General features: G+C 36.4%; 1 protein-coding gene across 3 annotated transcripts in view; it reads left to right on the top strand.

Moving 5' to 3' along the window:
- Nucleotides 1–17,956, top strand: part of ZNF407 (zinc finger protein 407) — a 349,389-nt gene that overhangs the window by 24,686 nt on the left and 306,747 nt on the right. For all 3 annotated transcript variants that reach the window (XR_010470399.1, XR_010470400.1, XM_065053014.1), the window contains exons 2-3: nucleotides 1,138–5,961; nucleotides 11,743–11,857. Coding sequence is in view for 1 of the 3 variants with exons in the window: in XM_065053014.1 (XP_064909086.1) it covers nucleotides 1,173–5,961; nucleotides 11,743–11,857 (4,904 nt within the window). In the remaining 2 variants the exon portion in view is untranslated. The remainder of the gene's footprint in view (nucleotides 1–1,137; nucleotides 5,962–11,742; nucleotides 11,858–17,956) is intronic.

The raw sequence follows: 17,956 nt of genomic DNA, 5'->3' as shown, positions 1-17,956 counted from the left end.
TGATCTAGATATGGTTATTATCTTTTTATTTAGGTGTAGCTAGCTTGGTGTAAGCTTGGTCAGAACTGTAGCTCAACGAGAGACCTACAGTTGAAAAACTGTTTGATGCATGAAACTATTGTGCACTCAATTCCTTATAGGCCTTCCATAAATTATTATTATGCAGAAAAGCATTTTTTACTTCCATAGGTAATAATTCCAAAGTTTAATACTTTCTTAGTTCTCAAAAGTAACCATAATTTTTTTTTTTTTTAAGCATGTACTTGAGTAGTTTTTTGTACCCTGCATTGTCTGTATCAACATTGCAATTACTTAAACTTGTCAGGAAGTACTTACAATTGTGGTCATGGCCTCATTCAATGGATAACTGAAAAAACAAAAACAACTGGATACTTGGATCTGCAGTAAATTGATGTTTAAATCACAGTGTAAAGCACATAGATAAACATTTAGTATTTAATAATCTGTTAAAATGAAATGTATTCTCAATTCTCAATCGATTCATATCAAAATGAAAAGGTAATAAATGTCAAGATTTAATTTCCCACACTCAACCCTCTAACATGTTGGTAGCATCAGTTTTCTAGTGGTGACATCTTTTTGGGAGCAGGAAGGTCACACTGGGCAGTTGAGCAAAAGCTTTTGGTAACTGGATTTGGATGGTTAGAGTTTGTGCTGGTGTTCAAAGATGATGCCCTTCTCTGCACTGCTATTTCAGGACTTTGTTTTTTCTTCTCCACCTCCTCCCGTCCCCCAATTGGGAAATGGTTCCCTGAAAGCTGTTAATGTTTTGTGTCCTAAAAGTGCTCCCAGAAACAAAGGTTAGGCTTGTCTGCCCAAGTTTAAGCCTGTAGAAAATTACCTGATTACACAAAAACTATTGAAGCTGAGTGCTCACTCACATGGTGCTCATCACAGTGACAGCGCTGTAACCACTGCCTAAAAGTTGGTTTGATATTTAGATAGTATAAGATTAGACACCATGCTGAAAATGTAGCCTTGTACCTTTCACTGTGTCTGTCTTCCTGCCATGCCATGATTTTGATTTGCTATATTGCTTTTTTTTTTTTTTTAACTTGAGTCTTTTAACTTTTGGTTGTAGAAAAAAAGGCTAACAGTAACTCTTTTGTTTTGTAGGTACTAAGCCAAATGATCTACAAATTGTAATATCAATGTTAAGAATGGATGGGGAGGAAAATAAGAAGAGGGATGATGTTGATGAGACTTTACAAACTGAGTTGACAGAAGAATCTCGGAGAAATACATCAGGAGAAGATGCTGGATGTGACTCTTCATCTGAGCAGAAAACAAAGCTTATACCAGATGAAGTGTTCAGGGACCTTGAAAAGAAAAGAAAAGAGAATGGCCCAAACAAAAGGGCACTGTCAAGATCACCAAACCTGGATGTTGTTGTACCAGACAAACCTGAAAATATCTCTAGAAAAAGAAGGCGGATTTCTTCAGAAGACATGAAAGACAGTGAAGGGAAACTGCACAGTGTGATAGCTGGAGAAGCAGGTAGTAGAGTGACTGGAGCTGTAAAGAAGGAAGGAGATGCCAGTTGTCTTGGGGATGACATATTTAATTCAGATTTCCTGTGCCTACATTGCGATTTCAAATGTGCTGATGGTACCATATTGAAAATTCACAAAGAAAATAAACATTCACAAGATGTGCCAGCTGCTGTTCCAGATAAGTTATCTTCTTCAGAAAAAATCAGTGTTGGCTATACAGCTGAAAACATAGACAAGGATCTTAAAGGCAAAATGAGTGATCAGTGTTTACCTTCCTGCTCTGATACGGAAAAACATAAACAAGAAAGCCCCTCTAAACAATCCAAAGAGCAGATGTGCCCTCGCTGTAGTTGCACAGCTGAATGTAGTTCAACTTTACACATGCATGTTAAGCAAGATCATGAGAAATCCAAGATATTTTGTTGTGATCTTTGTGGTTTTCAGAGTGCTGAGGAAAATCTCCTAAATTCTCATTTCCTTGGCAAGACGCACCTTCGACGCCAGAATCTTGCTGCACGGGGAGGATTTGTACAGATATTGACAAAAAAATCCTTTAAAAAACAACGATCTACCACAACTAAAGAGAGGAATGTCAGAGCAAAACCTGGGACCAGTAAATTAAGAGCAAGACTTACTGATGCAGAAGAATTAAGTGTCTGCAGTGCACTGAAAGTCTCAAAAGTAAGCTTATCTCAACAAAATGATGGCACTGCACTTGATGAAGTGATGCCATCTTTAAATGTTCCCACTGAAAAAAACGTGACTATGACAGAAGAAACTTTGCTTTCTTCTACTGTAGAAGGAAATTATGAAGTCCATACTGAAAAACTAGAAATACCAGGACCCTCAGAAAGTATCATGCAGAAAACAGAACTCCCTCCAATCACCAAAAAGCTAGTTAGCAGTTTGAACATGGCAAGGAGATTCAATCGACCAGACTATAAAAGAAATGTTGTCTTGTTAAAGTCTTTATTTGGACAGAGTAGGTCTTTTAGATTAAAAAGGCAGGTTAAAAGAAGATACAATTTCTTGGGTAACCGTAAGAGAAGGAAGTCTGAAACTCAGAGAGTACACATGAAGCATGTCTCCAGCACACAGCTTAAACCTGGTGATTCAAGCCCTATGTCACATACAGAATTAGAAACAGATGCTAAAAGTAATTGTAATGCTACTTCAGAAATTCAAGATTGTGCTGAAGATAAGCCAAATACTCTTTCCTCCAGCACTACAGATACTAAAGCTTCTGACTTTCAACTTACTGCTGATGATGGTGTTCATACTTGCACCGATTGTGGTCATGTTTTTCAGAACATAAAAAGTTTGGAAATTCATCTTGCAGAGCTTCATACAAAAAGGATCCAGTTTCATTGTCAGATGTGTAGTTATTCCTCTGGCATCAGGGAAGACATGAAACAACACTGTCAGGACAGCAAACACCAGATGGGTGGTTGTAGCTTTAATTGTCAACTCTGTTCCTTTACTGGCTTGAACGTGACCAGCCTTCGAAGCCATATGAGTGAGGCGCATAGTATGTCTCATAGTTGTCCAACTTGCTTTCTTTTTTTTCAAATGGAAGAAGAGCTGATAAATCACCAAAAAGATGAGAAACATGATGGTTCATTATTTCAGCAAGCTACTCCATTGAGTAACAGTGATCAGACCTTGCTAGTGGTACCTTGTGCTGACTCAGTATCAAACAAGAGCCAAAGTCTTGCAAAGGAAATGGAAGTATCAATGAAAGCAAAAGCTACAGACCCTTCCTTCGTAAATCATAGAAGTGAACTAAAGCATTCTGTTCTGAATAAAACCCAATTTCAATGTAAAAAGTGTTTTTATAAGACAAGATCTTCCACGGTTCTTACAAGGCACATCAAGCTCCGACACGCACAGGAGCATCACTTCCTTTGCAAAGCATGTAATCTCTACTCACTGAGTAAGGAAGGAATGGAGAAGCATATCAAAAGAAGCAAGCACCTTGAAAATGCCAGGAAAAACAACATTGGACTACGTTTTGAAGAATGTATTGAAAAGGTTTGTGTTGGTGTTGGTGGCATTAAAACAGTGGAGGATCCTTCCAGTTCTGTGAGCGGGAATACAGAGTTAGATAGAGAAATTATACATGTTTCATCCTCTTCCATGGAGAACCTATCGAGAAATAAGGAATTAATTCCACTTGAGCAAAGGATTGGTGAAAATGAACTGGATTTAGCTAATGCACCCAAAAGAGGGAAACCCAAAGGCACTCTTTCTAGGACATGTACCCATTGTGGTCTTTTGGCTTCCAGCGTTACAAATTTGTCTGTTCACATCAGACGAAAGCACAGTCATCAGTACAGCTATTTGTGTAAAGTTTGCAATTATTACACTGTAACCAAAGGAGATATGGAACGCCATTGTGCAACCAAAAAACACAAAAGTCGTGTTGAAATAGAAGGATGTGGAAAACAGGACTCAGAGATCATTGTTAGCCCCGAAGGAGGTAATTTTGAATCCATGAGCAAGAAGGTTAACAGCCCCATGACGGCCTTGTATGAACATGTTGAGGATGGTAGCCAGTCATCAGATTTGGAAAATTCTGCCTTAGACAATCAGGAAGTTGAGCAAGGAGATGCTGAGCTAAAAGTTGCAAATGCCAGTAGGCTGCCAGATTTGGAGCATACTAGCAATCCATTAAATGTAAACCAACGTATATTTCTGGAAGCAGCAAGGGTTGCTCCAGACAGTGACCCATGCTTCCAGAGAAGAGCAATGAGTGCAAATGACAACAAGTGTGTACACTGCAGCTTCATTGCTCATTCTTCTTCTTCTCTAGAGCTGCATGTGAAGCGAAAACATACAAAACAATTTGAATACTACTGCATGGCTTGTGACTACTACGCTGTTACTCGCAGAGAGATGATTAGGCATGCAGCAACGGAGAAACATAAAATCAGAAGAGAATCTTATGTTTATTCTTCTGGGGAGGAAGCAAACACAGCAAATATCACTAGAGAAGGCACTGCTTTGTCTCAAGAGGAGCACCACCACCACCACGGCGCAGGAGAATCGAAAACTGGTTTAGGTGAACCAAAATGTGCCAATGATGTGGCAGAAGATGATCACATGAGTAAAAGCTTAACTGAGTGTACTGTCTTAGATGAAAATGCATCGCCAGGAATGCCTCAAGGCGGCAATTCCCAAAATGCTATAGAAGGTGAACTTGAAGAGGAGTCTAAAAATGGAGAAGACCTTTTATGTGAAGGATTCCAGCAAACTCCCCAGAACGATAAAGTTAAACTTGACAAGGAAATACCACTTAAAGAAACAGATATTTGTGAATTGCAGAAATGTAGGCGTGATCAGGAGCTGCTCAACTCAGATGGTTATTGCACTGCAGAAAATCAAAGCAGATCAAGCAGCACAAACCTGAATTCAGGAGAAGGTGATGAAAGCTTAGAAGCAAATAGAGAAAACCCTGAAGTAGAGTCTAGAAACATAGACGTTCTCAAAGAAATATCACTGAAAAACAATAACCCACTTATGCTGACCCTTCCAGAAACAAGTAGTGCAGTAGAGCAGTCCAATTTTTCTGGAAACACTGGAGAAACGGTACAAAATATACATAGTTTGGAGGGTGACAGAAGTTTCAAAGAGGATCCTACTGGGGAGGAGGAAGAAGCCCTTATGGAAGCACAACGTGAAGCAGAAGTGACTATAAATAACAATGTTTGGGAGGCAGATGGCTCAACAGCTGAGGGCATGCAAGAAAGTAGTAGCGAGGCTTTAGGAGCAGTTATCAATGCTGATGATAAAGGAAAGGCAATGCAAAATTTTGGCAAGTTTGATTCTTCTATAGTGAGGTTAAAAAGCCATCAAGATGGGGAGGCTGCTGAGCATTCTGCTGAAGGACAGATGTCAGGTGGAGTGAAAGCTGGTGAGCTCCCAGTAAAAGCAGACCCTTTGCCAAGCGGTGGGAAAAAGAAGAAGTCAGAAGGAATTTCCCTCGGGGAATCAACACGGATTCGCTGTGATGACTGTGGTTTTCTAGCAGATGGTTTGAGCGGACTAAATGTTCATATAGCCATGAAACATCCTTCAAAAGAGAAACATTTTCACTGTTTACTCTGTGGAAAGTCATTTTACACAGAGAGCAACCTTCACCAGCACTTGGCCAGTGCCGGGCACATGCGGAACGAGCAGGCGAGCGTGGAGGAACTGCCCGAAGGAGGTGCCACCTTCAAGTGCGTCAAGTGCACGGAGCCCTTCGATTCGGAGCAGAGCTTGTTCCTCCACATCAAAGAGCAACACGAAGAGCTGTTGCGGGAAGTGAATAAATACATTGTGGAAGACACGGAGCAAATAAACAGGGAGAGGGAGGAGAACCAAGGCAACGTCTGCAAGTATTGTGGGAAGATGTGTAGAAGTAGCAATTCCATGGCCTTCCTAGCTCACATCCGTACCCATACAGGTATGGAGACGCTCTCTTTGCAAGTGGTCTTTTTCAAACAGAGTGAATTATACCCTTGGTCTTTTTCTGCTTGTTAATCTCTTTAACATTTCTTACAAACTGGCATTCGGATCACCTGATGAGCCCCCGATGAAACTCAAAATCACCTAAAGGGGTATGAAAATACAGTGATCAAAGGCAGAAAATGTAACAACGTTTTAAGCGCAGTCACCCTTTGCTTTTTGTTTCATATTGAGAGATTTCCTTCCCTTTAATCTAGACAGTAACCATTAATTAGTTCTTAAATTTATACAATGAAGCAGGGGTGGTTTGAGAGAACAATTAGCTGTTCTTTCTAACTTCCTCTTCCTTTAGTTGCTTAATATCCAAATTGTTTATTTCATCTCAATTCAGTTACACTTTCAGCATTAGGTAATGCTTCAGGATAGACCTTTGATATTACATCATTCCTAAATAAATACTAGTAAGAAGCATCAAGATGTTTTTGTAGAAATAAGTTATGGGAATTGGAATTGGTCAGCCTTTTTGGAAGGTAGTGTGTAAGGCTGGTGGGATGCACAGGGATGTAGCATTTGGTTTGCTTTCTGTGCTGATCACACTTTCAATTCATTTTTATGTTTAATTTTAAGTGGAAAATTTAAAAACATTTTTGTAGAAAAATGCATAAGCTGCAGTTCTAAATTTATGTAAAAATTCACTGCGATGTTTCTATAAACCTGCCATACATTCTTTATTTTAAATAGACAGCTTTTCTAAATCACTGAGCTCTGCTTAGACAAGTGGTGTCTCCATGGTTGAATTTATGAGTGGATTTGAATAATAAATTCACATTTCAATGAACATATTTTCATTAAAACTGTAAGGTTTATTTTACTGTACTTTAAAATAATGGCTTATTATGGAAGCTATAGTTTAAATTCATGCAGTATTTGAAACTTAGTGCATGGTTACAAGGAAGAGAACAAAAAGGTAAGAAAAAAAAGAAACATAGAAGAATGGTAATTCCTGGCATAATCCTAAAATAGTTTTGTAAGGTTTTTTATGAAAAGGCAAGGGCGTGACTGGACAACAAAGTTTAAAATTCATCTTGCAGAACACAGACATTGTATTTCAAACCTTTCAAAGTATTTTACTATAACTGCAGTATTTGTGTATACCAATAACTCACATGCTTAATACTTTCAGCATTACTTCTGTCCTGTCAATAACGTAGTTATCTGTATTGCTTCAGCTAATATCCAACTTTAAATGCCGTGTTAAGTCTTTAGAGGGACGCTCGTGTTCACATGGTCAGAACAGCTGTATAAGCCCTTAATATGCCCTCTTACGGCAGATAAAACTGAATAAAACTAAGGGGGAGGATGCTAATGGAGCTCTCTTTAGAATTCTTTATGCAACTGTCTGGTCAAGACATGTTGCTTATAATTGATGTGTCCATTACTTGAATTCTCTTGTAATTATAGTCAATAAGTCTTGTAAATGTGTTAAAGCTCACTAAAAGCATACAAATTCAAGAACAGAGTAAGGCTAATAATTTAAAATAATCAATGTAGGCATTTCAGCACTTAATTTCCCTTGTGTGTTGATAGCTGATCATTCTTAATCCATTAAGATTTATTTAGTCGTTTACAATGCAAAATAGGTTTGCACTGGTCACTTGTGCCATTTGAAAATGTCCACCAGGTTAAGTGCAGAATGTAGTCCATTAGTCTTCCTTGACTATATGTATTAATTGCATTTAAAATCAAGTTAATGTGGATGTGAAAGTGAGGTAACTATCAATATATGACAAAGCAACCCTACTTACATAAGTTACATCATTGATTGTAACATTTAGTAAAAGTTAGTGTACTTTTTAACAACCTGTGTGTAGCTCTTATCATGAAGTATGTTTTTATTGTGCTTTTGCATGGCCCTAAATATGCAAAGGAGTAAAAGAATATGTTTCATTTTGCAAGTAATTTTTCGGGTGTGCTTGTGGAGGAGGTATAGAAGAGTTACAAATAGACTTTTATCTGCCCTCCTTCTCACGGCACCTGTAAATGAAATGCTTTTCCGTGCTCTGCTAATTCACATAAATAGTAATGCAGAGACTTTTATTAATAGTTAATGGGAAGAAGGCTTTCTTTTATCAATTCCTATTTTCATATTTGTGCTTTCCTTTGTGTCTTATAGAACCTTCTTCCAAATCTGTATCACAGTGGATGCAGTCGAGTAAAGAAACAAATATTTTTGGGTTATCGGGAGTGGTGGCAGAGGGAACTGACCTTCTCCACCAACTGTACATACACGGGTTTATAACACTGGTGAAGCAAAGTACAATGTTTCCAGTGTCCCATCTGTCCTAGAGTAACACCAGGTACCTAATAGGAGCAGAGCTGCACATTTGCCCATTTATTGTTTGGATTATGTGCTTTTAAAAAAAAAAAATCTTTCTTCAGCATCCAGCTGTACATATATATATATATATATATATATGTTTATATATGTATGTATAGGTAACCATGTCCAACTCCCTGCCTTTTTTGTTTTAATTGAGTAATTGGTGATGGTTGAGGGGGGGAGGGAAGTTGTAGAAATAGATAACTAAAAATTTCCATTAATAGAAAAATAATGTTTCAAAATACCATTAAATAATGTAGGAGATTTTCACATTGCAAATGAAAGTGAAGCTTTGCTGGAGAGGAGATAACAAGTAAGTCCATCACATGTTGACAAGTGAAAATGAGGAAATGTAAAGAAAAATAAAAGGAGTAGTAGAGGTGGAAGACTTTTTAGTTCGCAATTGATGCAGGTCCCGTAAACTTAATTAACAATCACCATCTGAGGAAAAATCACCTGCAACCACATCATCTTTGTTTTGTTTCTCATCAGATTCCTCAGTTAATGGCAGGTTTGCCCAAGTAAGTGTGGTATCTTACTCCTCATGTCCGAAACACAGGAAGAAATGGTACGATGGTGTTTCATGCAACTCTGTGTATTTTGCATTAGGCCTGAGCTGGGGACACAGCCAGGCCTGCAGGTGCAGATGGTGTTGCCTTTGGCTGCCTTAAACCTGAGGCAGTGAATTCTTCGTACTGTTCTGGGCCTCTGTTGTCTTAATGTAAAGTAAGGACTATGAACTCCAGTCTTCTCTGTAAAACAGCAGCACAGTTTGTGTCTGTCTGACCTGAACTCTTGCATTTAGTCTATTTCCCATTTTTTTTTAACCAATTCGCTTGTTAAGAGCCTTACTGTTTGCTGTTACCATCAGAAAATATACACTTTGTCTTCATGCCATAACTTGTGGGTAAAGTAATTATGTGGATTTTTTTAAAATAAATTTGATTGGAAACATGCTATATTGAAAGTATTTTTCTCATTTTTCTGCAAACAACAGTATCACATTCAACACAGCATATAAGAACCATTGAAGTTTGTGATAAGTATGGCTAAGAAATGGTTAATTGCTTCAACATTGTTTCAGATAGCCTTATAGTAAATACAGAGTTTTTGCCCCATTAGTTTAACTCTTAGTGTAATGTCTTCATCTTAAGCATAAAATTTTGGGTTGTTCCATCCAAGAACACACTGGAACAAATTTGGCACCAGCAACCAAGAAGAGAGATGCCCTGCTTTTGTTTCAGGTGACGAGTGCTGACTGGAGCCTGCCAGCACTTGAATTTTCATGGCACTTAAATGGAGATGTTAACAGATATTCAGTCTGGATCTGAGAAATAAAAAACCCCAAGGCCTCAGTGATTTTTGGATGAGAGCAGTCAACAGAATAATGTATTTCTGTATTGTCAGCACACGGTAGCTACGATTGGTCTGAACTCGAGTTTTTCACAAAGGAGTCATGTAAATGGAAAACAGCAAAGGTCTTGTATGGAAGCCCTGCGGGACACCTGCAGTAACAGAATGAGGAACAAATTTACAATTTAATCAGTAGGAGAGAAACTAAGGGAACACAGGATTCAATCCACATGGTATTTGAATTCTATGACAAAAAAGAACAGTATAAACACCAATAGATTCAAAAAAATCCTCTCCAACTGTGGCCTGGATGGTATTAATTGTGCAATTAGTCTTTCAGTTAATAAGTTAAAAATTCAACTTTTAACACGCTTCTATTTAATGCAAAGATAGACTTTTTTTTTATTTGCATGGATCTCTTTACAGAATGCACTGTTGATTTGAAATGTCACCAAATTAATGATTAATTTAGTTTTATCAGGATCATTTAAATAAACTGGGGTTTTTCAGTATGATTGATAGAATGTGATTGCTGTTAGCTGCAGTCTCAACCTGCTTTTGACATTTAAACATATAAAGCTGACTAGATATAACCATTCAGGTGCTAAATATATTTTACATCTACTTCCAACAGTAGAAATGGAAGTATTAAGAGATCTGGCTTCATTGTCATTGAACTGTGAAATATTCAACCTTGTCTGCCCGTGCTTAGTACTGTTGACTTTTTTATTTCAGTTAGAAGATTAAAATTAAATGCTTCATTTTTCGTCAGCTTTTGGGAATTAAATTGAAATTTAAGACTCTGAAAATTTTTACTAAGATCCTCAGTTTCACCAATGGATTCTCGGAGGATATTCTGTTTTCAAGGGCAAAGCAAAAAGGTTCATTGATCAAATATGATATAGTGCAACATTTTTCTTATCAGAGCTCTTTATGTATATTTATTAAAGTTCACATATTTCATATTATGCTTAACTGTATTGGAAGAAGTACTTTACAAAACCTATGCTAAACATAATATGGAAAATGTGACCATATTGTACTTACTTTTAACTGATTTTGATTTATTGATTTAAGGTTTTAGTGGACAGAAAATTGGAAAGTGCTACAGCACGCTTTAGAAAGGTGTTGCTGTGTAATAACATGGTGACTGATGTGTGCCCAATTTAACTATTCCAGTAAAAAAATCAAATAGTTTTTCCATCCTCTGGAGAGGATACCTGTTAATTAAGACAGACAGATAATTTGGCTTTTTGCTGAACTGATGCGATATAAGAAACAGACTGGTATTTCTTCCTTGGAGAAATAATTTCAGAGTTCTTTGGTCTGCAGTAGACATTTAATATTAAAGTTTGTTCTTGAAATAAATAATAGCCAAAATGTCAATACTTCTGGTTTGCAGAATAATCATAAATTCTTGACCATAAAACAGTCATAAAGGCATAATATTTTATCCACTGTATATTCATACATTGCATGTCATTACAATAGCTAGGTGATGAATCATTTTCTGTGTGTGACAGAACAAATCTGAAATACCAATGCTAATGTGAAATCTATTCAAAGTCGGAAGACTTGTAAAATTACTTTAAATATATTTGCTTAGAAAACAAGTACATTTTGCAGTTTACACCAATATCAAACCACTTTAGGACCATTACTTGAATTTCAGCATTTGAAGACGGGGAAAGGTATAAAACAACTTCTGCTGTCTTGTTGAAAGGTTATCTATGCAGTATATTCTCTCATTTTAATATTTTGTGGGTTTTTTAATTAAAAAAAGAGTAAATTATTATTAAGAGAGTAGTTGTCGTGATCTTGAACTTAAGGATACTTTAATGAGTAATGTATCGTATATACTATCTGTGTCCTGGGAGTTATAAATCTATGCACAAGATACTTTTTTTGTTAAGCAAGAAGCTCATATAGGTTGAATGTGGGATAGGCTTTTTTAAAGGTTATTTTTTCCCAGGATTTTTTATTTCTTTAACTGTGGGTGATATATTATTGTAATTCAACTCATATTTTATGCTAAATTTTACTTAGGATCAAAGCCATTCAAGTGCAAGATATGCCACTTTGCAACAGCTCAGCTCGGAGATGCCAGAAACCATGTCAAGAGGCACCTTGGGATGAGGGAATACAAGTGTCATGTCTGTGGGTGAGTAAATTGAAACAGTCTCCACCACGGTTAACCAGGAGAAGAGTGCAGGATATGCATTGTTTCAGAATTGAAAACTGTGATGTGAGCAAGAGTGGCTAAAATTATGCATGCATATCCTCCTTTCCATTGTTATGGTAAATTCCTTAAATACAGTTATGACATTCTTTTCCCACTTCTAATCCTGCACTGAAGATGAGCAATTTTATGGGCTACAAGGTCAATTTGAACCTGTAATCTGTAAATTGACTAAATTATAGGATGTTCATTCACATTGCCAGGGAGAACTGTAAATTCCATTTAAAGACATAAAAAATATATAATATAGACTTTACTGTGTGGGGTTTTTTCTTTTGCTATACTGTTATAATTTTAGTACCATTAACAGATTTCTGGACTCCATTAGACTTTTCATTCTTTATGAAAACAAAACAGAAGACTGATTTTTCAAACAAACGGATCGAAAATATTGCAGGCATAAGACTTTAAAAATAAATCGAAGTCTTTTATGTATGCTTGTGTTCTTGTTTGTTACCCAAAAAATCTTGTTTTTCTTTTTTACTTAATCGTTATTTCCTCAGAAGGATCGTTCATAACGTTTAATTGTCCTTCAAATGTGTTGCATTTAATAGGAGGCACTGAGACTCCTTAATGCAAAACTAATTAATTTAGCAGAAATGTTTAAAAGGTTTTAAAATGCCATGGCATATATGGTACATCGTAGGACATTCAAAGTTGGATTTTAATACCCTAGTTCTGATTAAAAATATATTTTAATGTTATTATACTGGAGAAAGTAACTAATATATATGTATCATATAAAAACATTTTACTCAAACCTATGTAACCTGCTATAGCAGTCTTATGGCTAATGTGTAGAACAGCACAGGTTCGTTTAGATGATGCAGTGCACACATGAATGGTGCAGTGTGATGTTGGCGATAATATTCAGCAGGAGAGGGTTTTTTAGCCTTACTGTGCCGATCTATTGCAGGACAAAGTGAGTTACACGTTTCAAAGGACAAGTGAATCTTCAGCTGAAGACGCAGCTGAGTGATTTTCACCGATTAATCTCTCTGTTTTTTAAATAATTTCGCATTCAGCATTATGAGTTACTTTTGATGTTTTTACTCACTTAAGAAAATTAATTGCTGACTTCTTGAAGAAAGAAATAAAAATGTATGAGCCTAATTCTTAAGTCCATTGACTATCAGTAGTAGAATAACTTGTGGCACTCTACATCTTGCAGCATGTTTAAATGAACATTATGCGTGGTAGGCTATTTTATGTTGTTTGGAAAATCTTATTTACTATCTCTGCTATATAAATTGCTGCAAGTTTGGCACTGAAGGTAATTAATAACTACAGATCCACAGAACCGTTTAGCTAAAGCTAAACTCTGTTCTTCAGAAGTTGTCAACAAAAACCTGACAGTGGTTCTTTATTCAGTTCCCTTTTAACTTAAAGTGAAAAATATTAACTATGTTATCATGAGAGGAAAGGTAAAAAAAATACTCAAAATAGGTAATACTGTATCTTTTATAAAAAGAGAATTAAAATGATGAGGATTCGGCCCCATTCCTTGTTTTATCAAAACCACATCCTTTCAGGATTGACATGTTCTTAGAAACTTCCTCAGAATTACACAGATCTCAGTTGCAATCCACGATGGTTATGCAAGAGAGAGTCCAAAACAGGTTTGAATGATTTAAACTGTGGACTTGAATGTTAGTTGCTTTGCTGAGCTGATTGCTTACTATGTTGCGGACATGTCATACCTGGTAGCCAAGCAGGTACTAATTTTCCATTTCTGTGTGGTATTGTATAGCTAATTTTCATCAACAACCTGAAACTTTGCTATTTAGGTATGACAAAACAATCAGCTGAAGAGACATACACCACAATACCCCGTACTCACAAAAATCTGATTTATATACATTTCACTTAATCACATTTCACTTAATGTGCACCAAAAACGTATTTTAAGAATTATACATTAACAGTGATTTAATTGGAAAAGACGTTTTTGCACTGTAGCTAACAGTCCTGAAGAACTGAGCAGGATATGAAGACAAGGAATGACCAGAGCAGTTTGAACTGCAGTCCAAATAATGAACATGCCATCCTTAAATGTGGAAGAGATGAAAGTGTAATAGTCTGTCCTGTATTTCTGCTGTTTTAATTGAAGGGACTGGGTAGTGCGTAGGTTAAAAAAATAAAGTAGCAACATAAAAAAAATAAAATGGCTAGGATTGGCTATCGGATTAGTGGCACTATAGAGCATTGGTACATTAACACCACTGACAATGTCAATTCATTATCATTGATGGCTAAATAATCTTAGAAATGCTCAGTGGACCTATTAGTTCCTGAACATAAGCAGCTCATGCTGCATTTCTTCATTAGCTTTAATTGCTATAAATTCTACCTTTTTAAAAATCGTGCTTTAAAAGGTGAAGTGATCTTTCAGGAACATTAACTCTGTAATTTTGTCACAAACAGAAGGTCTTGCACTATGTTTTCTTTTCTACAGTAGTTAATATTCTATCCTCTGACTTTTAGATTCATAATAATAAGCACTCTACTAGTTGTGAGGATAAATTGTATTTCAAAAGCTTTTGAATCTGCTTGGGCACTTTTTAAAGGTGAAATGTCAGTGCAATGTTGTGGTGTAGTGTGGTCTATATTTTTTTTTAGACAATAATTCTCTGGAAATATTTGTCTTGAAAAAAAAAAAGGCAAAAAGCTGTATCTGTGGTGTTGTTTTAGGAAGGGTTTGCTATGTCTCACTTTTCCAAATGTTCCTCATATTTACATGATACAAAGTACACAATATATAATTCACTTAGTTGTTGAAAAAGGCGGCAATTTTGCGGTGTTGTTTTATTTTTCTTTAATTGAAGTTCAGGGTTTGTTTTTCTTCAGCTGCACAGCAGAAACTACATGACACAGAAATTGGACACTGCTAATGTTTTAACATTTGGAATAAACCGTCTGCTACTCATTTCCTTATCGCAGATGTGCGTTAATTGTTTTCTTTTCCATACCCATGGCTGTAAAATAGATGCCATTATTTCAGAGGTAGTATCTATTTTCTGCGGGTAGCAAACTGCTGCATATTTGAATTTAATTTTTGAAAGTCTGGCTCTGAAATTGGCTGATGCCCTGGGTTAGATGAGCAAATCTTAGTTGCCCAGCATTTAAAATTTTTCCTTCATTTGCCTGGTGAAATGCAGTGCAAAGGCTTATCATGTACTTTTCAGATTTTATGCCTCAGGTAGAACATGAAAAATGCATTGTTCTGTACTTCAGATTTTGAACAGAATTTATGGGCGATGTTTGATTTAAAAATGCATCTACATTCCTTTGCCTTTTGCTTGCCTTTGCTTTCAAAAACAGAATTTTTGGGGATGTAGTTACATGTTTCAAGTAAGAGTGGCTGCTTCTTTCTTTTTTTTTCCTCTCATTTATGACTTCTGCTGAGGAAGATGGGTATAAGGTAGGTTTGGATTTTTAAGGAAAATTTTCAATATGTAAAACATGCACATAAACATTTTTTACTACCTTCCTAAAAATTGAAAGGACATTAGTAGCAATGTCTTTATTATGATTGTTCCCTATATAGCAGTCAAGTGTTTTAAGGAACAAAAATAAGTATTTTTGTTCACAAAGAAATTTGGATGGGGGTGGAAATCTTTTTGTTCTCTGTTTTGTCAAAGTAGTTCTTTCCTGTGAGTTTTTTTGTTTGTTTGTAGTGGGTTTTTTTGCTTTGTTTTAGTCTTTTTGGTGGATGGGGGTATTAATATTTTTTACTTACTGCTCCTCAGTTCTCGATTTGCTTTGAAACTCATTTTCTCAATTAATTCTGGATATGTTATGAGATGTTCTGCTAAATAAGTGTTTTGCTAAATTTAGTTAATTTTTTTAAAGCCTCATATAAACAAGCTTGGAGGAGAGTTATAGTGTCCCAAGCATAGAAATAACTTCCCTTTGGCTGCTGCTGTTAATGCTAAGCATATTTCAGAGATCTTAATCTGTATAAAGTTCAGTAGTTTAATGACACCGGTTGCTTTGAAAATGTCTGAAGAAAAATACTTGCCTATATTGAGTATAGTGGCTAATAGATCTTTGTACTTTATAGATAAGAATGTGCTTTGAACAGCCGCATCAAAAAATTGGCTGTGCTCCTGTGTGTTGTGTTCTAGAAAATCTTTTAGATTTTCAGATTTTTTTAAACTGATTTCTCTTAATGTCAGTCTACATTTAGTGAAAGCCTGCTCTTCAGATTGCTTTTAGCAAGCAAAAAAGAGTTATTCATAAATTTATTGGTAGGAGCAGGAGAAACATTATATTTTCAAGGATGCCTTAATGTACTGTAATGTAAATTAATTATTTATACTTGTGCAGTTTGGGAAATCTTAAATAGAAAGTTGTTACTCTAGTAAAACTATTTTTGTGTGGTATTACCTAGTTTTTGTGCATTAGAAGGGATCTCTGTGTAGATGATTATAATGTCACTTTCTGACCTTTGCAGCTTGAATAATTGTAAATCATTGCTTCATAACGTGTCAGAGAATGTCTGTACTAGGCAATTAAATGGCAGAATATAATAGACCAAATTATTGCCTGTCATGTTTTCAACAACACAGTTAGTATTTGAGTTACACTTAATCATTACGTGCATTAGCAACTTCATTGGAATCCAGCTTCAGGCTGAGCATGAAATACATTACATTATTTAAACCTCTAATGGTAGAAGTCATTTATTTGTGTTGAAGTGTACAACATGCAGAGTTTCATAAAGCAAGGAACACTTGAGAGCTTAATTTATCCAAATCAAAGTCTAAATGCAGATAAACACAAGTGGCAAAAATTAGTAATTTTTATAGGCTGGAAATATTTAAAAATACATGGTTGTGGGTAATTGTAGGCAGCAGGAATAAATTAAAATCACTATTTTTAGTCAGCTCTGAGAACTAAAACTGTTGTATACCTAAATCATCAAATGCATCATGAAATTGCATTTTTGAATGAACAGTTAATTACACACATCATACCTACAGATGTGTCCAAACAATAAATATGTATTTGGTTCAGCTGTTTAGATCAGAGATAAGTGCATGTGAAATGACTGTTGCAGATCCAGATATTCTGAATTTCTCTATCTGCTTTTTGCTATTTGGTCCTATCAGACACTTGGGTCTACATTTACTTAAGTAGAGAAAATGAGGTGAACCTACAGAACAGCTTTCCAATCTTGCACGCGCTTTTAAACAAATTAATGGGAAAATACTAGAAAAATATGCAGAGTAAGGTAACATATGTGTTTTATTATCTTGCCAATTTTTGTTCAGTTATCTATCATTTTATTAGATTTGCAAACCTGACCTTCAGTCCATAGTCTCTGTTTTTACAATTTAAGAAAAGTACTCAAAATGGAAGCAATTTAGTTTTATTCAGAAAAGCTCCCAGCATCTTTGACCAGCTGGTAGGGATCCTGTGGTGCATTGTGCGAGGCTCCCTTGGCCTGTCAGTCTGCCAAGGAGCTGCCTGGAGTTGCAGCCAGTGAGTGGGAGACGCTGGTGCAGGTGGTGGAAGGGACCTGCTGTTGGAGACCAGTGGTAACATTGATACAGAGAAGTCAAGACCAACTTTCTGACTTAATAAAATGTGCTTTTAGCAATTCGTGCACTAAATTGGTTTATAATAATGATTTAGTTGTGTTTGCTGAAGAGACAAGGTATTGAAGGGACCTACTCATGAGAGTGTATGTTTGTATTTGAATTGAGAAAGGGAGACTGAGGAGAGACCATATCGCTGTCTACTACTACCTGAAAGGAGGTTGTACTGTGGAGGGTGTTGGACTCTTCTCCTGAGTAGCAAGTGACAGGACAAGAGGAAATGGCCTCAGGTTGCACCGGGGGACGTTCAGATTGGATATTAGGACATAATTCTTCACAGAAGGGGTTGTCAGGCACTGGAACAGGCTGCCCAGGGAAGTGGTGGAGTCACCATCCCTGGAGAGGTTTAAAAGGTGTTTCGATGAGGTTCCTAGGGACATGGTTTAGTGACAGAGTTAGGTTAGATTATGGTTGGACT

The sequence above is a fragment of the Columba livia genome, chromosome 2 (genome assembly GCF_036013475.1).
Source record: "Columba livia isolate bColLiv1 breed racing homer chromosome 2, bColLiv1.pat.W.v2, whole genome shotgun sequence".
Classification (NCBI taxonomy): Eukaryota; Metazoa; Chordata; class Aves; order Columbiformes; family Columbidae; genus Columba; species Columba livia.
Note: the sequence above shows the minus strand (reverse complement) of the source record. Positions and strands in the feature narration are given on the sequence as shown.